The 27989-nt window shown below is 37.3% G+C and overlaps 1 protein-coding gene and 1 long non-coding RNA gene across 6 annotated transcripts in view; one reads left to right on the top strand and one right to left on the bottom strand.

The window, feature by feature from the left end:
• The window catches only part of LOC146002102 (uncharacterized), a 39720-nt gene extending 23249 nt beyond the window's left edge, over positions 1-16471 (top strand). For 3 of the 5 annotated variants that reach the window (XR_014443673.1, XR_014443676.1, XR_014443672.1), the window contains exon 3: positions 6605-7718. This is a non-coding gene — a long non-coding RNA (uncharacterized LOC146002102). Of the gene's footprint in view, positions 1-6604; positions 7719-16085 lie in introns of those variants that run through there. The other 2 variants (XR_014443675.1, XR_014443677.1) reach the window with 2 other exon arrangements.
• Positions 1-27989, bottom strand: part of LOC146002075 (endothelin-converting enzyme 2-like) — a 76611-nt gene that overhangs the window by 6643 nt on the left and 41979 nt on the right. Inside the window, exons 9-17 of the mRNA XM_083139794.1 lie at positions 27462-27586; positions 18935-19118; positions 17355-17534; positions 16541-16647; positions 16149-16213; positions 14659-14778; positions 10970-11103; positions 9107-9262; positions 2887-2963 (exon numbers count right to left, since the gene is read on the bottom strand). Coding sequence (XP_082995920.1) covers positions 2887-2963; positions 9107-9262; positions 10970-11103; positions 14659-14778; positions 16149-16213; positions 16541-16647; positions 17355-17534; positions 18935-19118; positions 27462-27586 — 1148 coding nt within the window. The remainder of the gene's footprint in view (positions 1-2886; positions 2964-9106; positions 9263-10969; positions 11104-14658; positions 14779-16148; positions 16214-16540; positions 16648-17354; positions 17535-18934; positions 19119-27461; positions 27587-27989) is intronic.

Raw genomic sequence — 27989 nt, 5'->3', positions numbered from 1 at the left:
TATGCGAAAAATTTGTGAAAAATACATTTAGGTAAATAATTGTAGTTACTTATTAATCCAGTTTGTTTATAATAATAACATCTACAATCTACACACGTCTTGACTTTACAATTTGGACCAGGCTTTTTCTTTCCCATCTGAAAATTACTCTTAAGGTGTGAGCATTCATCGAGTGGGTCACTTGTAAATATCTATCTATGTATAAAACGAGAAGAGTGACATGTGAATGACGGAACATCTTAAAATACGTGCATCTGCTGATGTTCCTCACAACTTACTCATTTAATTTCAGTGGTTTTCTTCTTGAGAATATTAACAGTGTGTTATATCACACAACAATTTTCAATTTTAGCAATTGTTGTAAATATCGAGGCTTAGCAGCAACTAAAAAAATCTCAATTTCAATTTTCTCGAGTAACAATCACGTTCTCTGAACGAGTAATAGTTTCAATACATATTTTCTTTTTGGGACACTAACAGTAACAAAGTTTCAGGCTGCAATTGGTGTGACGAGAATAAAATACATTATGTAATACCCATTTGGTAAGAAAAAATATTTTGGTGACACGGGGTTTCGAACATAGGACTTCAGCTTACAAAGCCTTTAACCGACATGGTCACAAGACACAGTGAAGAAACCAAACTATTCGACCAATTTATCCATAACATTGAATCTTTTTTTGTCCAGCTCGAAACGTTTGTTGCCGTTTACATTATTAATTAGTAATTACATTAATTTGAAAGCAATACGCTTCATCAGAATACAAGTCAAGCTTGTGCATGAAAATGAAGGAAAACATTGCAAAGCCGTGCTTTGTGGAAAGTGAGTGTTTCCAACCCTAAATGATGATCAAGTTCTAGCTTCAATCAACATAGGGGATTCTGCTATGTGACGAGGAATCTTATTAACCAACGGCACATATATTATATTATTTTTAACTATTTATTTAAAAAAGAAGAGTCATTATTCTGGAATCTACAGAGAAATTCATTCAGCTGGTAGTGATTTTACGAGTCACAATTCTATTTTTTTTTTTTTTGCTCCATTACGAAACCAACGTGCACGTGTAAAGAAGGAAAGCCCGACAATTTTAATTTTACAAAAATTCCATTTATTGTTAAAGTTAAATGAGACGACAACCATTGACTTATTGTTAATAGCTTGGATGACTGATGTGTGTGTGTTTGTGGGGGAGGGGTACCTCCTCTCATGTGCCTCCCTAGCTGTGACAAACTCTTCTTGCTTCGGATTTCTCTTATTTTTCCCATCGCATATTCAGTGCCGACTTTGCGATTATGTTTGCCAAAGTGGATGGGGAAGAGTTTATATATTCTTCAAGCCTTCTCCCGGGATAGGAAAACACTTTTTTCGAAAGAAGAAATAAGTTTTTTTTTGTTTTTTTTTTGCATCATTTTCAGGAAATACAACAGCATTATTTCCACCTTGCTTTTTTTTTTTCCTCGTTACTTACTGTCTCTTTTCTTCCATTTTTGGCTACTTGCAACGATGAAGAGAGACTCAAAAATATCACCCATGCTCAAGCCAAATTCGAACCCGGTAAAGGTAAAGAAAAAGGTAAAGTGCTCCCCTTTGCTTAGCACCATGCCATGAAGGCGTATAGGGGGTTGTGATGGGGGGGTGATGTGATCAGCATCACGCCCCTGACCGCCTTTCTGAGAAACACAAAATTCCAAGTATGGGGTTAAAATGTTTGATAGTAAGCCAACACTCCAGGTTTCCAACCACTTACTTCGGCTGTACTGCCAGACCGAAGCTGGACTTTAACTCAAATGAGTGTGCCACTTTCTGTGAACAGAAGTGTACCAGGTGGCAGTACATCACATGCCCACTGCAAGGTGCTCGCTTGCCTTTCCAAGCTTTTACTCTAGCTTCACTGTTTCCTACGTGAAATGCCACTGGACTCATCCAGTCAGCGCATGTGTACTTGCATTGATAGTCACGACAAAGGCAGATGGACTACATACATGGTGAAATTCAGGAGAAACACTAACATTAATATAAAATTCTTAATTGACATTATTTTGTTACTTAAAACATTAAATTTTAGGGCCTCCCTAATGGGATAGTGGTAATGTTGTTGTCTTGTAATCGAAGGATCCTGGGTTCAATACCCAAGGGAGGCACATGGTGATTTGCATCCCACTTTAAATTGTAGGTCCAGTCCCAATTAGACAACTTAAACAGACAATGAAATTATATCCACTTAGGTTCTCTACATATAGACCACATAAGACACAGTATTTGTGTGTGTCATTTCAGTAACATTTGTTTACATTACTTGAAATAAGAGCCAATCAAGAAAAGTTACTGGTGTTTTTCATGATTTAACATCACAATATCTATAAAGAACATCTACTTTTGTTTCTGTAAAATTTTTATTCTAAAATATTGTAATTTGGTAAAATATCAGAGGGGGAACTGCATGCAGTGGTGCTGTATTTAATTACAAATCATGTTAGCACAAGCCATTACTTCATTGTGATGAGCCAGAAGTGCCAGATAAGCAACATAACACAAATACATAAATGCATTAGTCATGCTTTAATTAATATTATGGTCCCAGCTTTATAACATGACACATTAACTTTTTTAATTGCAAAATTCAGTTCTCTGTATGGGAAAAGTTATGAATACACAAAATCATAATTCTCTTTGAATAGAAGAGCTCTTGTGTTGAAAATAAATGTGGAAATATTTGAGAGTTATAAAACAAACACATATGACAGGAGCAAGAAAGTATAAAATAATAATCAGTAAATTGTATAGAAATTAGTGGTAAAAGAGAAAAAAAAGAATACTATGAAGCAGATAAGCATGTAAGCAGGAAAATCTATAAATACCATATAGAGCCATATTTAGTTTACCTCAAAAAAGTTGGTAAATGCTTATCTTCAAAAATTGAGGTAGAATAGTCCAGTATGGTTTTCTTGGAACATAACATCTGAAAACAAAAAAATGGTTTTTCAACTCCTTTAGTATGTTATTTCAATTGCAAGTTCAAATGGCATAATAGTAACAATATAACAATGGAATGCAGTAGAATTAGCGAAAAACACATAGAGCTGACTTATAATTTAGCATTCACAAGAGGTGTACTACATGGAAATTTAAGCAAAAAATGCAGGCTCAACCAGAACTTGAATCTAGGGCTCTGGTATACTGTGCCATTGTTGTACCAAGTGAGCTACCAAGCCAGCCTCTAGTTTTGCCTCATTTTCTGCATGCTGTTCCACTTGTGTGGAATTGTCTCTGTTGGATCTTCAATCTGTGTAAGGAGATATTTACATACCAATATTCCGAATTCTGGAAAACCAGGTCTGTTTAGAGGTTGTGCTAAGGCATTCCAGGAAATATTTCTGTGGTTTTATTACAATTGTCCTATTTTCCCACAAAAATGGGAGGGATGGGGGCAAACAAGACAATGCTTTAGGAGTAGGGCTAAGCCAGAATCCTGGTATCCTGATGAGTTCCTGAGAAAGCTGACTGACACACTTGAGTAATCCAAACATCCTCAGATTTATCTAAAATGTAGAACAATCAAATGCTGATGAAGGCAAAATTTATTGTAGACATTTTTTTTACACTAAAACGTAACGTTTCCACCCTCTAACAGGGTCTTCCTCAGACAAAGATTCACAATAATTAGATCTAAAGATCCAACCTCCATCTTATATATACACTTGCACTCCATACACAAAACAACATAAAGGCGCCAGTCCTTATCTCAGATATTTCTTGTCAGGAATTCCTGAGTGTAGTCTCCTGACAGGTAATAGACACTCTACCTGACAGGTGATTGACAGGTACCCCTTAAGTGTCTGTGTCTTATCAATTAGTCCACATCTGGGTCTGGACAGATTCCTTATCCCCTGGATTACTTCTTTCCTCTTTTCTTTCTTCGCTATTCTTCCTTCTTCTTTCCTTCTTTCCAGTTCATACTGTCTTTTTGTCCTTATGCCCACTTACAGAAAGGGAGGCTGCAGTGTTTTAAGGAACAAGAAGAAGGAACAAAACAGAGAAGAGAAGAGGAAGGGATTATATATGAGGTTCAGTGCATGGAATGTGATAGTGTGTACATAGGGGAAATGAAAAAGAGACTGAAAGACAGGTTGAAACAACATAAAGATGATGTAAGACATAAGAGAGAGAAAAATGCTATATTCAAGCACACAAAAGAAACGGGACAGGACATAGAATGGGAGAAAGCTAGGAAGATAGGACGGAAAAGAGAGGAAGTGGAAAGAGGCCAAGGAAATAGAGAAAAAAAGGAGAAGACAGTATGAACTGGAATTGGGGACTGAAGTTAAACAAAGAATGGAAAGGATGAGAGAAAGGAAGGAGGAAGAAAGAAAAGAGGAGAGAAGTAGTCCAGGAGATAAGGAACCTGTCCAGGCCCAGATGTGGACTAATTGATAAGGCACAGACACTTAAGGGGTACCTGTCAATCACCTGTCAGGTAGAGTGTCTATTACCTGTCAGGAGACTACACTCAGGAATTCCTGACAGGAAATGTCTGAGATAAGGACTGGCACCTTTATGTTGTTTTGTGTATGGAGTGCAAGTGTATATATAAGATGGAGGTTGGATCTTTAGATCTAATTATTCTGAATCTTTGTCTGAGGAAGACCCGGTTAGAGGGTGGAAATGTTACATTTTAGTGTAAAAAAATTTCTACAATAAATTTTGCCTTGGTCATCATTTGATTGTTTTATTAACATGGAAACAAGGCTTAACAGTGTTAAAATGTAGAAGGTTAGTACAGCATCAATATTGTGTGGCAAAACATATTTTGTGATTAAATGAGTGCAATTCTAATACTCCAATGTTATTCTATAATTAATATAAAGCAATCTTCTGGCAGATTGCAATGATATGTATATCCTAACATTTCTATCCTGAAAACGAACATTCACATGTCCAAGGGTGTCAAATAATGAGAGCTTGCAGTATACCTGGAATAGTCATAAGTTGTAGAAATTGTGGGGAGCCCTGAAGTTAACTTTGATACTCAGTGGTAGAGTAAGGAAAGGAATGCAAGCGGCCCAGGTTCATTCCCTGGTTGGGCCACAATTTTCTGACTTTCATGAATTAAACATAAAAATGCAAGTAGCTAACATTTTTCCACATAAGAAAGTATCTTTAATATAGGGGAAGGGTGGGCATCGTGGCCACGACGGGCAAAGTGGCTACTGGCCATTTTTCTCCCCATGCAGTGCTGCCACGAAACAGCAAATGCCTCAACTACTCTGCTAGTTCGCCATCATTGCCATTCTGAAGTTCGGAGCTGTTTTGATCACTTGCTTGGAAATTATTCAAGATTTTCGTGTTTTTCAACGTGCTGATGTAAGGTAAGCGTATTAAAATAATGATTATAACTAAATACAAGTTCTCAATATATGCGATTAGCAGTAACCCCTTAAAACAATGTGATTTAAGCTTTAAATGTATGTGTGTAAGTAAGAGGTAGGGTTAGTTGTTTAGCCTGTAGATTCACATTTATGTAATGGCATCAAAGAGGGCACAGTGGCCATGCCCGTGGCTATTTTGCCCTCAACCATGGCCACTCTGCCCGACAAATATTTTTTTTTATGGAGAATGTATTATATCAATCGATTATATAAATTAATCTCTTATATTTAATCTACTATATTTTATTCATAATTGGGAAAAGAGAGACGCGGTAGTATATAAATACGGAGAAACTAGTACTCACTTTTATCCGCGAAGCTGTTTTTTCTTCTTTTTCGATTAATTTCAGTGGCCACTGCCACCATCCTCGTTGGAACTTGCTGCGCAAGAACTACGAACAAAAGACGCATGCCAAGCAACAGCGCAGCAAGTTCCAACGAGGATGGTGGCAGTGGCCACTGAAATTAATCGAAAAAGAAGAAAAAACAGCTTCGCGGATAAAAGTGAGTACTAGTTTCTCCGTATTTATATTTTACTTATAATCTATTATATTAAATCTGTTATTTAATCAATTATATAAATCAATTTAATGAGTTTTAGTTTACCTTCTCTTTACAAAAATGTATTTTAAAGAATATTTATGCAAATTTCCTCCACATTTACTTATTATTATTACCAAAAGGCTGAAAGATTGCAATTTGAGTAATCCGTGTGAAATGCTATTTTCCGAATTTCAAGAAATTATAAATTTTCTGTGTTTGTGTAGTACTTGATCGTGACATCATATGCATACTAGCGAAAGTAGAATGCTTTAGCGGATCCAAATGAAAAAAGGTAAAGTCTTCCTCTGTGCTTAGCACCACGCCATGAAGGCATGGGGGTATGGGGTTAACACCCTACACTTTCTTGATCCGGTTGTGAGTGGGGGTGATGTGATTACCATCATGCCCCTGACCACTTTTACCCCCAGGGTTTCCCCAGGAACCCATTTCATTTGACGCTGGGTGGGTACCGGGGCCGCTTCTAACAAATGCAAAATGCAAATGGCGTCATTTTATAAAAATAGCGTGCATTTTTATAAACAACCTGTTTTTGTTTTAATCCCAGCGAATCAAAGCTTACTTTGGCACTATCAATGCTATTTAGCATTAACACATTTTGGTTTGGTTTCAGACCCATTTATGGTGTCCAAGTACCAAAGGAAGAGCCATCAGCAGACCTGGGACCCTAAGGCGATGCAACGAGCTATCGATGCCGTGAAAAAATATGGTGAAAAAATATGGTAAGGCGTGGCAAACGGCTGCTAAAAGATTTAATGTGCTGAGGAACACTCTAAAACGTCATGTTCTAAACAAAAACCAGCATGCTACTGACAACAAAAAATGTCTGGGGCGTTATCGTGCTGTTTTCAACAAAGAAGAAGAACAGCAGCTTGTAAATCATCTTTTGGACATGGAGGTATGTATTTTTGGAATTACAGTAGCCGACCTGCGTAGCCTTGCTTACCAACTGGCAGTACAAAATAATATTCCTAACAGCTTCAATCATGAAAAAAAAAATAGCTGGGAAAGATTGGGTTACTGGATTTAGAAAGTGCCATCCCGAAATTGTGTTGCGAAAACCAGAGGCAACCACAGCAGCAAGAGCCCAAGCCTTCAACAAAACAAATTTTCACAAAATTCTTTGACATTTTAGAGGACGTCCAGAAAAGTCACTTGTATCCTTTTCATAGAGTTTACAATGTTGATGAAACGGGACTTTTGACTCCAGTCAAAATCCTCAAAAGTTTTTGCACTTAAAGGTAGATGGCAAGTTGGCACCCTAACATCTGCCGAAAGAGGTGTTCTCTCTACATTTGCAGTTTGCATGTCAGCGGGGGGAGTTTTTATCCCTTTTTTCGTCATACTTCCCAGGCAGCGGATGAAAGTAAAACTTAAAGATGTTGCTCCACCTGGGATGGAGTTTTTTTGTCACCCTTCAGGGTGGATGCAAAGTGAGATATTTGCACAATGGTTTGATCACTTCTTGAAGTATGCCAAACCATCAAACGAAGACCCATTATTACTAATACTTGATGGACACGCTACGCATACAAGGAACCTTGACTTCATTGAAAAGGAGAGGAATAATCACACCACTGTAGTTTCTCTTACACCTCATTGTAATTCAGAAGCTGCAGCTGCTTCTGATGTATCTTTCATGGGGCCATTCAACACGTATTATTTTCAAGTAATTGAGAGATTCTTGCGAAATAACACTGGCAGGCAAGTAACTCAATATCAAGTGTCTCGCCTTCTGGGGGGGGGGGGGCTTTTTTGAATGCAGCTACTCCAACTGTTGCCCTAAAGGGATTTCGAAGATGTGGTATAGTCCCAATCAACAGAGATGTGTTTACTGAAATGGATTTTGCTGCAGCTGCGACCACAGATATCTCCGATCCCTCTGCCGTATGCCCACCAGCTGATGATCATCAGGGGTCACAGGCCCCAGGCCAAGAGGAATCTCCTTCTGATGAGACTGATTGTGGATCTGCAGACCCTCAACGCAATGCTGCACTTCCTGTAGGCCTATTTTCTGATGACTATAGCCCAACATTCACTGTAGGTTCCGGAGACCCCAACAATGCATTTGTTCTCATCTCTTCAGACTCATCAAGGCCCAGTACCTCATCTGCTGTAAGCCCAATCACCAAGCCCAGTACCTCATCTGCTGTAAGCCCACTCTCCATGTCCAGTAGGCCAACCTCATTTGCTGTACGTCCTCGTGATATTGTCCCAATCCCTAAAGCAAACAGTAGCAAACGAAAAAATAACTGAATAAAGGATCAGCAGCCATTTTGACTTCAAGCCTGTACCGTGCAAGACTGAAGAATATCAACCTAGAATTAAAAGAAGAAAAGAAAGCTAAAGAAGAAAAAAGTTGAAGGGAAAAAGAAATCGAAAGTGACTAATCATGATTTGTTTGAGGACTCTGATGACAGTGACGTCAGTGATGCTGATTGCTTGTACTGTGGGGACTATTTTTCCAAGTCCAGAGAAAATGAAGGGTGTATCAGGTGCTCAAGTTGTCTTCGTTGGGCACACGAGGCTTGTGCTAGGTGCGAGGAAGAAGACAATGAGTTCATCTGTGATGTGTGTAAATAGATTGATAAAAGACAATAGCTAAGAAAATGATGTTAAATATTTTTTTAAATGCAAATAATTTTGAAATAATTGAACAATTTAAATTAGAAAATAAGATTCAAATGCAGTAAAAGTTTCACAACCTTTGTATTGAATGATAATATTGCTTTCATGTTAGAAAATACACAATCATATTCTTTAAAATGCAGTCGAACAGTTCTTTTTTATATCAGGCATAGTAGCCACCCAGTGGCCATTTTGCCCTACCCTGTAGGGCAATGTGGCCATTTGGTAGGGTTGCGGGAAATTTCTATTTTATTTTTAAGTAACCAAAATAAAGTCAAAAATTTTTTTTTTGCATAAACCTAAATAACGAAACTAACTTCTTGCCAAATTTTCATTTCTTTTTTCAATTTTTACTTATTGAAAAAAAATATTTTTCCTTAACGTGGCCACTATGCCCACCCTTCCCCTACCAGAAAGGAATATTGAAATTGTAAATATAAAGCATGATACAAACTGAATGTAAGTTTTACATAAACTAAAACACTACCTGAGCATGAGATAAGAAATAAAGCTTTTCCCATGACATTCCAAGCCATGGTAGTGGTTCATCTCCATTGATTTCCGAGTTTCTATATGTCTCATATGCTAAATTTAGTGCACTGCTGTCTGAAATTATGTCATCCATTGGCAAATTGAAATTCAGCTGCAATGTAAAAACACATTAATAACTAATCCTTCATGAGTTTAATATCAATTTAAGGGATAACTGAATAATCAGTACTTAGTAAATTGTCGACCAGGAATGGCATATTATTAAATCTATTTCTGTAAATGGTATGGTATTGAGTGTACATTTCTGAATGTTAAGGCAAAGTTTTCTTTTCCTTGTAAAAAAAAATATAAAGATTTGAATACTTGGTTCCTTTTTTATAAGTTAAAAGAACTACATCAGTTATTTTTCACATATATTAATTAAAGGTTTGAATAATTCATGCAGATTTGCATTAATACTGTTTAAAGGAAATGCTGTATGGCTTAATTGCAATCACATTAAGGTAATAACCAGTGGCAGTGATTGGGGGGGGGAGACAGTTGTCCACCCAATTTTTGCCACCACTTTTGCCCCCACACTATGCTAAACCTTATCTACAAAGGGAAAGTAAACTTTCCTTGGCCCCTCCCAAGTTTTGGAACCCAATCGCCGCCACTGGTAACTAATATTAAGGTGTGAAAAAAAGTATAGTACAACAAGTTGATAAGCTACAGACATGGATTAAAATACCATGGACAGTTGTAGAATGTAGAGGATAAATTAAGAAAGACTAAGCAAGTAAACGATGAACTTCAAACTAAATACAAAAAGACCAAGCAAGAAGTGAATGGACCTTGTCTAGCAGAGATGGAGAGAGTGCATTCATTGACCCACAATGGAAGATAAATGACCATGACAATTGGTGCTCAATTCTTAATTGTATCAGGTTTCCCACATGGACTCCAAATGTATTTTCCCTAAGTTTTCCACAGTACATTAATATTTTAAAATTTGTTTTACAATGGCATCCATCATTTTCCTCATTTTTATACTCCTCACTTTATTATTATTAGAAATGAGACACATTTATCGATACTTGGTATTGGCTCATATAGGCTCAGTTTACCAGTTTTATCAGAAATATTACTGATAATTTTGCTGACCTGATGCATTTATAAATAGCTTGTGATTTCATGCAGTTTTGTTTTGATCATCATGAATATGTCATTCACTAATAAATGACATGAATATAATTCATATGTCGTAAAGTAAATGTTCAAATACGGTATGTAGTTTTTCAAAGGCAAAACACATTGCAATCACTTAATTACATACACCAATTGAGGAAGTGAATGAACCATTCATGTTCTTTAAGGAGCATTTGGAGTTTTATATTGCATCAGTAGACTATTGGTTACCAATATCAGTAAATTTTATATCAGTAAGAAATTCATTTCAGTGCAATTGATACCCATAACAAAACTAAAATAATATAACATCTCTTTCCATATAATTAAGGACTAAGATTTTTTTGGGACTGAAACACCTTTTCAAACAGTTTTACAGTGCATAAAATGAAATTTCAAACACATCATGTACAGAACAAGTATTTTCACACTTTTGACAAACAGAAATTTACAAATGGTCACGTCATTTAATCTTCAATGCAAAATAAACATAAATCTGATACCTATATCTTCAAAGTAGTTTGGGAGGGAGTCACTTTTTGCCCTGCAATGGCCTCTTAATGCTAAGCCTTGTCTATCAAGAAAAAGCAAACTGTCTTATACACCTCCCCCCACAGTTTTGGTACCCAATCACTGCTACTGGTAGCAACTTACAAGTTAACTTTTAAACATTGTTAATTTTTTAACATACCTGAAATTGAACATGTGTTGTATCGTCAAGCTTCAGTGATTGCTTAGGTAAATATTGGAATTTAAAGCAATTAATTATTCTATGATAAGTATCTGCTGCTTCAATTGATTCACTCTCTAATGTATCACTAAGACCTGTAATTAGCATAAAATATGAATTAAGTTCCTATTGAGGTCTTAGGCATGTGTACCATCGTGTAGTAGAAGAAATTGGGAAAACTGAAATAAAGCATGATGTAACATTTCATGTGTGATTTATGAACTGCTTGAATGTTTAAAAGACTAACTACTAGGATTTTGACTTGCTGAAACCCAGAAGTTCAAAATTTAAAAATTGTTAAAGAAACAGTTAAAACTTAAATAAAGGACATTAGCCTCACCAAAATATAGTAACTTATGTATTCCTTAATTTTTTTAGAGGCATGCAAGAATGCCCATGCAATTTATTAAAAATATTCCTTCATGCAAGATCAAACTATTCCATCTTTAGTAAGTGTAAAACAATATACTCCCATAGTAGTACATGGATGAAAATTGCACATAATAAGGACAAACATATAAAAAAACATTCATAAAAGAAGTTTGTGCCATTGCTGAAAGTTGTGATCTACATATATCAAAGGGTATGTAGGAGGCAGATGAATGAAGCAGTTTGTGCACAATGACATCTAAAACTTCCATTCACAAGAAATGAACACTGTCTGATGTATATAACATTTGTTCTTTTTGTGTCTACAATTGAACATACCAGTATCAAATACTTTCTTGAACTCACTACAATACATTAACAATGTGTGGAACAACATCAAGAATGCACTGACCTCACAGAAATTGAACTATATTAACTAGCCAAGTAAACTGACTAATTATGTTATTGAACATTTCAAAGGGAACTTTCAGACCAAAGTGACAAACGACACTTGTCACATGGAAATAAACTTTCAGAAATAAATGCAATCTTTTGTATTGAAGTGACATGGCAAGCTGCAAATGCCCCTTGTTGCTTGCGAGTCACTCGTATTGGGCTGTCTTGTCTGGTGGTTGCACATGTTCAGTGAATGCTTTTTATTTATTTATTTATTTATTTAATAGAAGATTCCAAATACAGCGTTAGCCATTTTACATTGGAACGTTTTTATAGAACATAAGGACAAAAAAATAATAACATAATACATCAAAAATAATAACATAAAAAAAATTACATGTGGTTAAAAGACTTACATATTTTTTGCTAACTTTCTTCTAAAACTGTCCAGATTTTCAAAAATGTCTATTTGGCTTCCTAGATTATTATATTCACTGGGCAGTCTATGGAACAGAGAGCGCTGGATGAGACACAATCTCGGCTTCTGAGAGGCAAATAGTTGAGTGCTTCTTGTTGAACGGGCAGGCACACGAAAGTGAATTTCCTGAAGAAGGCGGTCACTTCTGAGGTTGCCATTCACTATTTTATGTAGAAATATTTGGTCAGCCTGTCTATGTCTCTCTTGTGGAGTTTGGATATTTAACATTTGCAGGAGGATGGACTTTTGCAAGTGTTTTGTGGATGGAATTCGGTGTCGAACAATGGCCAGGAAGAAATTTAGGACGGAATTAAGTCTATCTGAATTTGAGGGGCATGCCATAGACCAGATCGGAGAACAGTATTCAATTTTAGGTGACACAAAAGATTTGTAAAAGGTGCTGAGGGCAGTCAAGTTGTTTATTTCCGTGAACCGATAGAGAAGACCCAGCATACGCATTGAACCCCTTGTGACTGTAGAGATGTGCTCAGAAAAGGAAAGTTTCTCGTCAAATATGACGCCCAGGTCCTTTTGTGCGGCAACTCTTTGAACACAATTATTTCTTATGAAATATTTAGTATTAAATGTGTTTTTCTTTAAGGAGAAGGTCATCATGGTACATTTTTGAGGGTTGAGTTTTAAGTTCCATAATTCACACCACTTTATTAGAGAATCTAAATTCTTTTGCAGAAGTGTCATGTCACTGAAATTGGAGATTTTACTATATATTTTGCAATCGTCAGCGAACAAGAGAAGGTTCTTGCATGACTCGGAAAGATATTCTGGGAGATCATCAAGGTACAGGATGAAGAGAAGAGGTCCAAGAACACTGCCTTGAGGTACACCAGAAGATACAGCTTGATAAGAAGAAGTCATTCCGGAAAGAACAACTTTTTGTTGTCTGTTTTGGAGGTAGTGCTTGAGCAGAGAGAGAAAGTTTCCATGAATATTGAAACGGTGGGATAATTTATGAAGCAGGAAATTGTGGTTTATAGAGTCAAAAGCTTTCGAAAAATCCAGATATATTACATCCAGTTGAGAATTTTCAGATATAGAGTTGATAGCGCCAGATAATAAAATGCTTAAGTTGGTTAAGCAGGAGCTTCCTGGTAAAAAGCCGTGCTGTGCTGTATTTATATATGGAGAGGTAAATTTGTAGAGTCGGTCCTTTATTATCTTTTCACAGGCGATAGAAAGTGGTGAAAGAAGGGAAATAGGTCTATAAGAAGAAACAGCACACTTGTCTCCAGATTTATATAATGGTACCACGTTAGCATTTTTCCATGAATCTGGAAATGTACCCTCATTGAAGCATCTGTTTAATAAAATAGAGAAGGGAATAGCGAGAGAGGAAGCAGCGTTTTTTAGGAAAATAGAAGGGATTTCATCAGGACCATTGGCGCGATTTTGAGGCATTGAAGATAGGATGTGTTGCACTTCTTCTGGAGACGTGGAGAGAGAAGTTAGAGAGTGACAGCAAACTGGACGGAGGTTGGGAAGGGATGAAGCCGGTGTATTCGAGGTTGTATTTATGGAGAAAAAAGAGTTAAAAAGATTAGCTTTGTCAGGGCCCTCTGCGCATACTGAGTCATGTGTTACTTTCAGAGGTATTCGGGAATTTTGCCTCCTTGAGTTGATTAGTGACCAAAAACGTTTTGGATTTGATTTGATATTGTTTGTGATGGCACCAATGTATTCCCTGTATTTGGTCTTCTGCAATTGTTTAGAGTGACGTCGTAAGTCGGTGAAAGTTTTCCGTGTGTATTCATTAGGAAAATGTTTCCAGAGATCCCAGGCCTTTTTTCGGTTTAAAAGGGCAAGCAAGAGCTCAGAGTCGAACCAGGAAGGGTATTTGCTTGATTTCGTTTTTTTGAGTGGCACATAATCCTTTATCACTGCATGAATCACATCAGTAAACACGTCACACGCTTCGTCGACACTTCCACTCTCCAGGATTGTCCAGGGAATGGAATCCAGCGCCGAACGGATGTCACCCCAGGGTGCTTTGCGCCAAACAAGGTATTGGCGTGGAGGGCTGGAAGGTCGTTGACTTTTCAGGTGGTCCGGGAGCCAGAATACAGCATCCAGCGATTCGTGGTCCGAAGGGATGAGATTTCTCGAAGGGGTAATGTGCGCTGAAGGGAGTGATGAGAGAATGTAGTCCAGGTTATTGTCTTTTCGTGTATTGAACATATTGTGCTGTTGAAGTCTGAGGCCATGTATGAAGTGATCCATGAAGTACGTGAAGTACGACTGGAAGAGCTGTGTTACCGTACTTTTCACCTCAGTGTGCAACTCCTGTGTAGTATGTCACTTGCTGCTTGTCACTTCAGTCTGAAAGCTACCTCAGTCACTTCCTTGTATTTGTGTTCTAAATTTGCAGTAAAACTTAATTATTTCTCTTTACCTGTTGGGTCAAAATGATGAGCAATGGCCTGAGCAATAAGACTGCCTATTTTTGACCAGCGAATGTATGATGGATATTCAGCACTGGCAAGAGTTTCTGTCATTAATCCAATAGGGATTGCTGAAAGTAAGAATAAGAAATGTTTTTCATTCTTCATATAATTTTAGATTGTACTCTTTTTGATACTTTTCAAAACTTAAGTAACATACAAGGGTTACAGCAAAAGTCATGGCAACCATTTTTTTCCGTGATAATGCAGGTCAGGCAAGATATTTTAAAATATACAATTGGAAGGCCATGATGTACGCTAACGTTTAATGCATGAATTTTGAACAACATAGAGATCTGTATCAGGATAGAGAAAAATACAAAATACGTGCAGTCACAGGTCATCCCGAATGTTGCATGTTGGCAGTTGCTTCTCTTGCACACCTGAATGCTGCTGTCCATCTTGCAACAATTCAGTATGGTAGAGCATCATTTTCTAAAGCTTCCATGGGCTCCGTGTGACATTCTCTCACATTCCTTCCACGGAGAACTGCCATTTTCACATAAGAATGCTGTTCAAGCCAGGTCACATTCACCGTGCATGACTTTAAACATGCACTGACTTCCCACTTCCCTCTGCCATGTAGTGGCATCACAATATATTGCATGTGATGGGATCTCCACTGCATATTTTAAAATTTCTTGCCTGGTCTGCATTATCGTGGAAAAAAAATGGTTGCCATTACTTTTGTTGTAACCCTCGTATATTAAATGTGAAAGCTATTACATTATATTTCAAACCAGAATGTTTATTTAAAAACTAAATGCTTTGATGCAATAACACTTTGTTGACCAATCTATGCTAGGCAGCTTTTTTTTTTTATTCTCAAAAGCCGAAGAACAACAGCAATGAGACTTGAAGCACTTGCCCAATGAAAAAGTCACTTGGCAGGCCCTAGAGGGCACCATGGAGTTAAGTTTAATTGTGCATAATTTGTTTGCAAGAAAATATTCAGCGGAAAGTAACTAACAGTTACTTTTCAAGTACCAGTAAGTGTAAGCAAGTTAACTTTTTAAAATGATTAACTGTAAAGCAGTTACTTTTTACACAAAGTAACTAACTGTTTAGCTCAGTTACTCAGAAGTAACTTTTCAAACAACTTCTATGATGTAAGTTGTATGCTCACTGACATTGTTATGGTACACAAAACAACGCATTCTCTGCGTCAATACTCAAATGTGTCTCCACTGTACTGTCTCATTTCAGTGGTGTGGTACAGGGAGGGTATTAAACTTCAGGAAAGTGTTGCATTGATTTCTTGTGGACTCCGGAAAAGTATCAGCTAGTAGTGATCAAATTGGAATCTGATAGTTTCTGATACTGATAAATCAGTATTTGTATTGAATGAGCTCTAATTTTTTGCTCGTTTTTTCATTAGCCTCCCTAACAACAGAGAAGACAAACACGTCAAGAATAAGTCTTATCTGAAACTTCTACATACCTACTGTATTAAGCTTATGCAAGACAACTGCTTCTGTGCTGTAGGGGTGAAGGAACACAGACCATCTAAAAAAGAAGACTGTATGTTAAACTTGAGTATCAAAAATGTAAAAATATTTTATAAAATATTGTAACTGGCAACATTTCAATGGATGCATCTAGCTTTCTTCTTTTGACGGAAGAAGTATTTCTTGAGAGAAATTTGTAATAATTATAGTTATACAATGCTGATTTTTTATTTGCTTTTTGCAACCTTCAATGGTATTGGCAACATGTATTATATCTCTGTTACAACACATAGATTAAGTTATATTGTATAAAATCTATTCCAGCAAAGATGATAAATTCATTCCATGAGGTAAATTAATTAATTTATATATGAATAGGACTTACAACTGTTCAGGTTGACGTGGATCAGCACTGAACTTGGAGTACATTTGCTTACGATGATACTGGAGTAAATTCAAAGAGTTACTGAAATAGTCGTTAGACATTTCAACCTGTAGGAAAAAGAAATATTGTTAGAGAATTTTGTCACAGAATGTTCATTCCTACTACTGTTGCAAATTTTGTCACAGAATGTTCATTTCTACTACTGTGGCCACTCTATTTTTGGAACTGTTGAATATTCTACCATGTTTTGGTCGTTGTTGTTGTTTTGTTTGTGTGTGTCTGCTACCTATAAAGAACCACATAGGTATGAATTATTTTGAGCTGAGCAGATAAAATGTATCATTGATGAATTCAGCGTGCATGAAAAGTCAGTCATCCTTTCATTGTTAGTTTCATTGGTAGTTCTATTTTAGCCCTTCACTTTCATCAACTGTATACTGTGACGAATGTTATGGATTCATATAATAATGGGGAGCAATGACAACAGAAGTGTATGATTTGTGAAGAAAATTTTCACTTGTTAGTATACTAATAGAATAAAGGCCTCCCCGATGGTAATGTTGTTGCCTTGTAATCAAGGGGTCCTGGGTTCAATATCTGGTGGAGGCACACAGTTGTTCAGAACCCACTTGAAACTGTAGTCCAGTCCCAATTAGCCTTTCTGTGCATAAAGTGGCCTTAAATCAACAATTCAAACAAAAACAAACTAATAGAATAAAAACACTTTATTTCCCTGGAGTTTTCACTTTTCTTGCATTATACATTTAATTTTTCTAATTCCAATACAACAAAATGTTAGAATTATTCCAATTACCTCTTTAAACTTAAACTCGAGGAAACCATCGTTCAAGAAGATATCTTTTCCACCATCTAGGACAATGTTTATCTTTCGTAATTTCTCTATAAGAGCACTGTAGGAAGTCTCGGTAAGCCACAAAGTTTCATTAAATGCATTGTGAAATGTTGCAATGAGGCTGTTGAATATACTCTGGACCTGGAAAAGTAATGAATGGTTGTTAAAGATAAATTTTTGAGCTATTTAAAATGATCATATTAATATTCATATGCAAGTAGCTTTTCTCTGTGTTAACCACCATAGAATGATCTGAAAGCCCTTTTCATATATTCATCTTCATATACTATGATAATGCAATTATCATTTCTCTCTTTACACCCTTGTAATCAGGGTTTCTCGGGTATTTTTTGATGGGGCACACACACAGTGGTCTTCATTCCACTTTAAGCTGTAGGTCTACTCCTGATTAGTTGATCTAGAAGCAGGCTGTTCACAGTCTGTCTTGAAGTTAAAAATCTTTCCAAATATTTACTGAAATATCTTTTTACACCTAATGTTCTGACATGTGTTAAGCTTTTCTTGATTTACACTGCTTACTTCCTTTTTACTCCTCCATTACTTTCTTAACAGTGTGAGCGGGAAACCTGTGAAAAGTGAAACATTAGATTTTCATTGCTTCATGTGATTTTTCTTTGTTATTACCAAATGTTTACCATATTGTTGTCTTATTTCTATTCGAGGAACTGTATCCTTATATACTGTCAGCTACACACACCGGTTTTGATGTAGGAAATGAAGACATTTGTCAGGAATATAGGAAGGCAAGTTATAAAATGCATCTTGATTTAGCATATCTTTGCATTTGCAAATGAAATTTTGCATTTGTCTTCAAATTGTATCATACAAAGTACAATAGATACAGAAGGGTGTTCTGCGTATGTTTGACCAAATGAGATTTCTTCCCCCACATACAGAATTAACTTGCCCTACCTTGGTATACAGGCCATACCTTTCAATAATATACCTGCGAAGTCTCCAGATGCAAGTCCAATGGACTTTTGTGGATTTGGACTGCTTAAGAGGGCTTTGGGCAAGAGATGTGTGACAACTGTGAATGGACTCTGGAAAGCTGTGCAAGAGGAATGGAACAAGATTCCCTTCGTAGTTCTCCAACGGAGCCTTCTGGAATGGAAACTACGTTGCCATCGTTCGGAACCAGGGGAGACACATCGAGCATTGCCGCACCTGGTGCCATGGATTTTCGTAACTATTTGGTAAGTACAATTTGGTCACATATACACAGAATAGCCTCTGTAAAATACAAAAAATCATATTTTGGTTCACTATTTTTACAGTGGTAACTATTCACAAACTTTTCAGTTCCATCAGACTAAATGGAGTTGAAATAAGCCAGCTTTGTGGAGAACATAGTTGGCTGAATCAGTTCCAAGATGCCCAGTTTGTTGGGTCTCAAAATGCAGGGTTTTGCGAATTAAATTGTATTTTCCACAAGGCATAAGGAATCTTGTGTCAAATAAACAATTAGGTTTAATTTCATAAACTGTTCCACATACAGTGCGTTCCAATCAGATACTCACCTGATTTGTAATTGTATTAATTTCATCCTCAGAGAAGCTCCTTAGGTACAAGCCAGATGCTACATCACTCATAAGACTAGTTGCTACACTCAAACAGTACTTTTGTCTGTCGCATGGGTTAGGTTTAATAAAATCCTCATACATGTCATGAGCAAACATGGCTAGTAATGAAACATACAGTGACCTGTGAAGAAGTGCAACAATATAGTCACTGAAAATAAATACTGTTCTAAATGCATGTTTACTTAAAAGTAAACTCATCAGCAAAATTGCTAATAATTTTACAAATTCAATATTTATCAAAATAGCAAGTCACTTAATGCCAAATTCTGCCATTTTGTTATTATTTTTATGAGCATAAAGATATATAATTTATGTACCCTGGTTTCATAAAGGTGTTCCCACATAGCCAAATAATTATCACTCTTACCTTTGGTGTGACTCTATGCACTGGCCAAACATCAGAGAGCTGTTGCATTATGGAGTGTAGTACAGTTTTGGTTTCTTAAAGAAAATGCCCAAACATGCAGGGTTTTTGTTCTTTTTTTTTGGCTGAGTCAATAAATATATATATATATATATATATATATATATATATATATATATATATATATATATATATATATATATATATATATATATACAGGGTGTTGCAAAATACCTGTTACAACGCTTGGGAGGTGATTCGACATGTAAAAACAAGGAAAAAATGCCATGTGAAAAAATGTCGAAATCGGCACCGTTTTCGAGTGACAGGCGTGCGAAAATCGCCTCACACCATGTGTAAAGCACAATAACTCAAGAAGGAAGAAAGATATCAATGTCGGATTAAAAGAATACAAAGAAAGTCGTGCCTGACGAATACAATGGTGCATCAATTGAGGCCCAGTGTAAATTGCGCAAGGGGACTCTCAAAGAAAGTGGAGAATCCCCTGATGGAAAATACAGGAAATTTACTACTATCTGCTACATAATGTTGAGATCGGAATGTAGGCAGTAAAAAATGACGACGTATGTCCACATGTCTCACTACTGCTGGGACACCGTCCCACACTCGGGAAATAGGAAATTCACTCGAAAATGACGCTATGCCATCAAATTACGCTCAGATTGATTTCAACTAATTGATACAGAAAGCCCCACTAGAGGCGCTGTGAGTGTAGGTCACCTGTTACGTATTAGTGTTGGTGGATACTACGTAGAGAGTGTAGTCGACCGTTGTTTTTCCTGTCTGTTCTGCGTCTCGCAGCGTGGAGTTTAGTCTGGCGTGTGTGTATGGATGAATTGCGCCAAGGAATATTGTACGTAGAGTACGTATTTCCGTGTTCTTTCTCGGTTTGCAACAACTGCGTGGACACCTGTGTGACATTACGTGGGTGCTAATCACGGTAGTTGTGATCCGTCACTCGGAGGGGCAGTGCCCCTGTTGCTGGGCAGTTCTCGAACAGGACAATGGTGGAGTATTCTACCCACTAACTTGCTGATATGCATCTCTTTTATGGGTAGGCAAACCGAAACAGCCGTGAAGCACGGCGTTCGTATCACGAACGTTTTCCCAATAGGCGGTTACCAGAACATGCACTCTTTCAAAGACTTGATGCTCGACTGCGTGAAACTGGATCTCTACTAGCCCGTAGGTGGGATTGTGGAAGACCCCGCACTGTGCAATTTGAAGAGGACGTGTTGGACGCGATACGAGTCCGTCCTGACACCAGTACACGTGTCATTGCTCGTACTCAACAAACCCACCATAGCAATGTGTTCCGCGTTCTTCAAGAGCAGGGGTTGCACCCATAAAAAATTGCATAAGGTGCACTACATACTGCCCACGTACTTTTCTCTACGCTTGGATTTCTGCCAATGGTACGTGCAACAAACTCTTGCCATTCCAGATTTCCCAACAAGAGTTTTGTGGACCGATGAGGCAATATTCACCAGGGACGGCATGTTCAATAGCCACAACAGCCACGTCTGGGATATGGACAATCCGCATGCAATCATTGTGCGCCATCATCAACATAGGTTCGCAGTGAATGTGTGGTGTGGCGTAGTAGGTGACCACTTGATAGGCCCGTACATTTTGCCCTCTACTTTGTGTGGTGGGAATTATCGGTTGTTTCTACATGACGTATTGCCTGAACTTTTGGAAAACGTGCCACTGGCAGGTAGACAACGTATCTGGTTTCAACACGACGGCGCCCCCGCACGTTTCGACCGGGAAGCCAGGGCCTTACTCAACGGTATTTTCGGCGATCGTTGGATTGGCAGGGGTGGACCTTTACAGTAGCCACCTCGTTCCCCCGACCTCACACCACTGGATTTCTTTGTGTGGGGAGAAATGAAAAGGCTCGTGTATGAAACCCCCGTGGAAAGTGCTGAGGATCTCGTTGCTCGTGTTAGTGCCGATGCTGGGACAATTGTTGACATGAAAGAGGAATTTGCGCGTACCAGACAATCAGTGCTTCGCCGATGTCATCTTTATCTTCAAGTCAATGGCGGACATTTTCAACAAAGTCTCTGAGTATACCGGTGTTTGTGAGCCCCTATCAGCACCGCATAGTGTCCTTTAGGAAAGGTGCGAGTGAAGATGCTGGATATCGCTGTACTTCATACCGTCGATCTGCATGTGCAGAGGCTGTGCGCTTCTCAGTGGAATCCCTTCCAGATGTGCTGTGCCTGGAAATGTTACATGCCATTGTGTGCGTTTTCTCGCCATTCTCCGTCTTCATTCCTTCGAGGATTATCCACTTTCTTTGGGGAGCTCTCTTTTAGTATATGTATGTACAGCCTGACGACATGCGGCCATTGTTTAACTTTCGTTTTTCGTACTGCAAAGTAGTGTGTCAACATTAAGGGATTGAAAACGTTTTTTTATGATTTTCCCGTATTTTTTTCCATTTGGGATGGTGTCCCAGAAGTAGTGAGACATGTGGACATACGTCGCCATATTTTACTGGCTACATTCCGATCTCAACATTATGTAGAAGATAGTAGTAAATTTCTTGTATTTTCCATCAGGGGATTCTCCACTTTCTTTGAGAGTCCCCTTGCGCAATTTACACTGGGCCTCAATTGATGCACCATTGTATTCGCCACGTACGATTTTGTTTGTATTATTTTATTCCGACATTGATATCTTTCTTCCTTCTTGAGTTATTGTGCCATAAACATGGTGTGAGGCGATTTTCGCACGCCTGTCACTCGAAAACGGTGCCGATTTCGACATTTTTTCACATGGCATTTTTTCCTTGTTTTTACTTGTCGAATCACCTCCCAAGCGTTGTAACAGGTATTTTGCAACACCCTGTATATATATATATATATATATATTGGCTGAGTCAAAATATATTGCATTCACTTCATTACACATGTTATTTAATATTTAATGAACTGTTCAGGTTCTCCAAGAAACATACAATTTTATATCACATTGGCAGTATATTGATATACAAGGTCTGTCTAAAAAGTAGTGGCAATGGATCAATAACTCAAAAAATAAAATATATTTATGAACATATTTACATTTATCTTAAAGCCCTAAGAGATCCCTTCAAAATAATCACCATCAGCTTTTATACATTCTTCCCATCTTTTCACTATATCAGAAAAACAAGAACTGAATTCTTCGCTGGTGACGGAAGATAATTTGGCAGTAGAAGGAAGCCACCTTAATTTCTTCCAAATTTTCAAATCCCTTTTTATCTTGCCAAACAAGAAAAAATCACAGGGGGCTAAATCGGGTGAATATGGAGGGTGAGGCATGACTGTTACCCTTTTTTTGTCCCAAGAATTGGTTGACGGATATTGCAGTGTGAGGCCTGGCATTGTCATCTTCACTCAACACTTTGGGCACAATGCGAGAACACTTCTTTCTTTCTTTTGTTAAGGTCCGCTATTAGAATCTGATGAACTGTGACTTTATTTACTGCCAAAGCTTCTGCAATCATCCTTACACTAATACTCCTGTCCAGTGGTGGTCCCTCCATGGAACAGAGGGAACAGGCTGTTCCCTCCTACTTATCGCCCATTGAAGCTACTTGTATTTTAATTATCTATATTAACATAATAAGAACACTTCTTTCTCCCGAAATCAACATGCCGAAGAAAACTTTCACCGTGACTGGACGTTTGTTTACTTCACCAACCCTCGTCGTTCCACCCTCTAGTACCTGACGCCGAGTATTTCCGACCACGCGCGAAGGTAAACGATCCTGATGGTCCCACTTCCCACCAGGGAAGCTGAACTCTCTAGCTGTTCCCTACGAGAGACAGCGAATTCGTTTTCCTTCGAGTTTTTGCTATGTGCTAAAGTTTAATTGCGTCCGTACTGATAGTTTTGAGTGTAGTAAGTCTATAGTTTCCTAATCTCATTGCAAAATTGCGTCTGACATTCATAACGAACTGGAAAAATCTTCTACAGTTAATCGTCTGCTAAATGCCTTGGCTAAATGCTGCGAAATAGCTTCCGAGGGAACAGCTCGCATCTACCTGTTCCACCAGCCCCAAGACCAGGTGCACGCAGAGGCAGGGCAAGAAAGCTAATGTTGCGAGCGTAGGGTTGAGAATGTTGTATGATCGACAGGCTGAAGACGAATGCTTTTAGTTCATTGAACTTTACAGAAAAGACAGCAAACCAAGACCTACCCTAACCGCATTAAAAACAAAAATGAAATCGTACACAAGGCATTTTATAAAAAGTTACTACAACTCTGTAAAATGATTAACTGGATACTCTTCCAGTGGCAAATTATTGTTGTCGTTGTTGTTTGTTCACGAGAAGGGAGTTTGGAACAGTTCGGGTTTTGTCACAATTTCTACAAATGTAGCGAACGTCATGAAAAAACTCGACCATCTGTATGCCATTATTGCATTGAGGACGTTTGAATTACAAGAATGCCCAACTCTACAAAAAAAAAAGTCAACTTAATTTACAAATAGAGAGATGGGCCTCCCCCATGGCACAGTGGTAGCATCCTTGCCTTGTAATCGAGGGGTCCCGGGTTCGATACCTGGTGGAGGCACAAGTGGTTCGGATCCCACTTTAAACTGTAGGTCCAGTCCCAATTAGCCTTACTGTGCATAAAGTGGACTTAAAACAGCAACTCAAACCAAACAAATAGAGAGATGAAACAGGTGTCGACAAAACATGTTTTCTCTCTGATCACTCATAAATTGCTTTTATTATTATTTTCTTTGTTGCTCTTCAACAATTTTGTTTTTAATGTTATTTTTACATTACAGTATCATATTTGCTTTAACATTGTTATTGTCCAAATTTTAACGTGCTTCATGGTATGTTACTTCTGACAATTTGTAACATATGTATCGTATGTTTATTTGGTCAGGAGGGGTGCCAACAGGGGGGGATTATGGCGCAGGTTGCGCTATCGAGATTTTTTTTTGGGGGGGGTCCCTTCAAATAATATAAAATTCAACATTTATATCTTTTTCCAAAATATATGTAAAAATTGTACACCTTAAATGCACCATATTTAATCCATTAGATGAAGAAAAGAAAGTGTTTAAGGGTATTATCGAAAGGGGGGGGGGGGGAGATATCCAACTCTTACATATTAGGCAGTAATTGACACGGGGGTTCTTGGAGGATTGTGAATTAAACTTTGGGGGCACAGTATCCAACTCTAGGTCTTGGATTATTGCGGGTATTTTAGTTAGAGGGGGATTGAGCCTTAAATTGAGGGCAATTATACAATTATTGTGTATTACTATTGTCTTAGATAGACTATTGCGGAAATTCTGGTGTGGAGACTGAGAATTAATTTTTGGGGGAGACATAATCCACTCTTCAATATCAACAGTAAGTCTAAAATTGGCATGGAAACTTTGGTGAAATCTCAGATTGTCAAGAGATTTCTGTAGTGGAGAGAGAGTTCGAAAATTAAATTTTGGAGACTGCATTTAGACCCTGAACGTGCCAAAGGGGAAACTGGAAAAGACGAAATATCTCGGGATCTTAAGAAAGTATTGACATCCCATTAAATTAATATTCTTGAAAGCCTGCAAAGGAATGGATTTAAATATTTTCTTGCTAGCTTCCATCACAATGATATGTTACTAGGATGCGTGTTTGGCGCTTGAATGAGGTGAATGTGAAGTTTATACGTATACTATAGCTGCATTACAAGACAAGTTATATTCTCGATTATGATGAACGATTTTAGGGGTGGTCTTGAGTGATGGGCCCCCTGTTTAGGGAGGAGGGGCAGATCAAATATAGTGTTCAGTAAAGCTAAGAAAGAAGTTTCTTTCAGTAGACACGCTGTTGTAATTAAATACATTGTGGGGATTACGATATGGTTTAAGTGCACAAATTATATGATTTGGAGGGGATGTGCCATTGGCCTTGGGGGGGGGGCACCCCTGTATTTAGTTCATTTCAATAAGGGTTGAATTTTACTTGGTCTACTGTATTATATTACGACGGGTATGGGAGGGGAGGGGGCAAGTGCAGGTCACCTGTTCCCCTGTCTGATTTAGCACCGCACGCCACTGCTCCTGTCAATTTGCACCATTTCTTTCACCTTTTGCCAGGGTGCAAAATCATTGAAGATTGGTGGGGGCGGGAGGGAGATCTTAATCTACACACATACGTATATATAGGCTATACAAATATATAAATATTTATACATATAATATATATTTATAATAATGAATATACAAGTAAATTAAGATTTAAAATACATTATTATTATTATAATTATTATTAATTATACATATACTTTTATATACATCAGATATTTAAAAAGTAGCAAACTAATTCCTATACTGACTGGTTAAGGATGTCCATAAATGACAAAATAGTTTAAACATTTATATTATCTTTTACGTTTTTGTTTAGTTTTGCTTTCTATTAGTATAAATCAATTAGATTTCATAGTTATATTTCTCTTGCATTGTTATTTTACCTTTATTATGAATATATTATATCAATATAACATTTGTTATTGGTGTAAGATCTGTAAATGGTCTCTTGAATGAGAGAGAGTATGCATAGTGGGGAAATTTTTGAAGCCAAGACTGTTGGTGAGCGGAAATCCCCCTCTCCCCCCCCAGGATTTTGCACCCTGCCTTTTGCACTAATTCTTCTGTATGAACAGTTTTTGGGCGACCTGATCTTGGAATGTCATTTGTTTCAGTTCTGCCACAGTTAAAAGCAGAAAACCACCGGTAACCTGTTCTTGAGGGTAGGCAAGCTTGTTGATAAGCCTGTTGCAACATTTTATATGCTTCAGTTGCTGTTTTACCCAATAAAAAACAAAACCGAATATTGGCTCTTTGTTCTTCATGATTTTTTCGAATAAGTTTGGCCATCCTGCTATTTGTCAATCTGGACAGAAACGAAAAAAAACAATCAAAAGTTAAACAAATACATACAAATTTGGCATCTAATAAATATGATGACAGTAATATTTTTTCAATAAACTCTTTTTAATTTGCGCCACAGTCTCATTGCCACTACTTTTTAGACAGACCTTGTATATTCGTAAATTGTCGCTTATCACTTCGGTGTGAACCCCTATTGTTGCTTGTCACCTGTTGCTTTGGTCTGAAATCTCCCTAATATTATTTTTCCATATTTCCCTTAATGCATTATACTGTTAATTAGGTTGAATTTTTAATTGTTACTATGTCATCCTGTAAAATGTTGTCATATTTCAAATTTAACACATTTTCAAGGCAATTTTTGAATTCAATATTTAAACGTCCTATTATTGGACAATAAATCAATCATTGCTTAGATCACATAATAAAAATGTGAAAATCAAAATAAATTTTTCTTTGAAGTGACCCACCCAAATGTTCAATAGCAATTCAATAGCCCACCCACATCAGAAAGTCTGATGCTGCCAATTTACGGCAGTACAATTTATGTTCAATGTTTGAGTCAAGACTTTGCTTTGTGCGACCTTGGTGCTGAGTAGTGAGTAAAATGTTTTTTTTTTCCTTTTGAGGTGAATTCCAATTTGTTCACAGCACAAGACTGAAATATAGGAGGTTAGAAAGAAATGCCCATTACTTCACTGAATTATACAAATAAAATATGATCAGTATAAGAATAATGATTAAACTTTGTTCCTAAAGCCCTTCTTACTTACAAAGTTTCCATCATGTCACTTTATTTTGTTGGATCATGCTAATTTGTAAAACATATTTCCTGCAAAATATACTGTATGCCATATGAATGAAATAACAATTTAATACGAGCATTCATTGTGTGTGTGTGTGTGCATATGTTATGTGTTGACTTTTGAGTCTTTGAGAATGTTTTTATTACTGATTGAATAACTTTCAGGAGAGAAAGGGAGGAGTACTTTAATACTCAATCCTTCCTTCATGCGTGATCATTCACATATTTTTCTCCTTTTATCTTTAAACCATTTGAAATATGCTGCTCAAAAATTAATGAAATTTGTGCATGTATTCGTTTTTGTGCCCTCAAGATAGGGGAGGGGGTTGACATAGATTAGTATTGACTCATAAGTTTTATGAAACATCAAATACTTACTCAACATCTTCATCTTTCAGCTTGTCAAATAAAATATCAAAAAACTTTTCAAAATAAACTTGCACTTTCGTATCAGTCTTCGCTGGATCCTTCAAAAGCTCTGATACCAAGTCATTCCAATCAATCTGCAATCAAAATTGAATTCAATGTACATATGAATAAAAATCAAAACATACATTCATATTTTAACCTAATTTTTCTGGAAACATAGTTTACTTTCCCAAGAAATAGTCCATTTATCATCTCAAGACATCAGGCGGCATACAGGTAATACATGTTGCACCTTCCATCTCTTGGGAGTTTTATATTTTTAGGGCCCGATCTCATCCAGTTAACTTGCCAGCAGGGGTTTATCCAAAATTTTTCAATCTGTGGGCATGTAAATGTTTTTAGGGGAGTCTAAAAGAGAATTTGTCACAAAAATGACAAAAAATTAAGTATTTGTGAATAATTTTAAGAGGATGTCATGAAAAAATTGGCAAGATGGGTAGATGAGTATATCTTTGCTTGTCACTTTGAACTGGTTCC

This window comes from Lepisma saccharinum, chromosome 1 (assembly GCF_977018435.1).
Source record: "Lepisma saccharinum chromosome 1, izLepSacc3.1, whole genome shotgun sequence".
Classification (NCBI taxonomy): Eukaryota; Metazoa; Arthropoda; class Insecta; order Zygentoma; family Lepismatidae; genus Lepisma; species Lepisma saccharinum.
The sequence above is the reverse complement of the archived record's forward strand: the minus strand, read 5'-3'. Positions and strand labels throughout refer to the sequence as shown.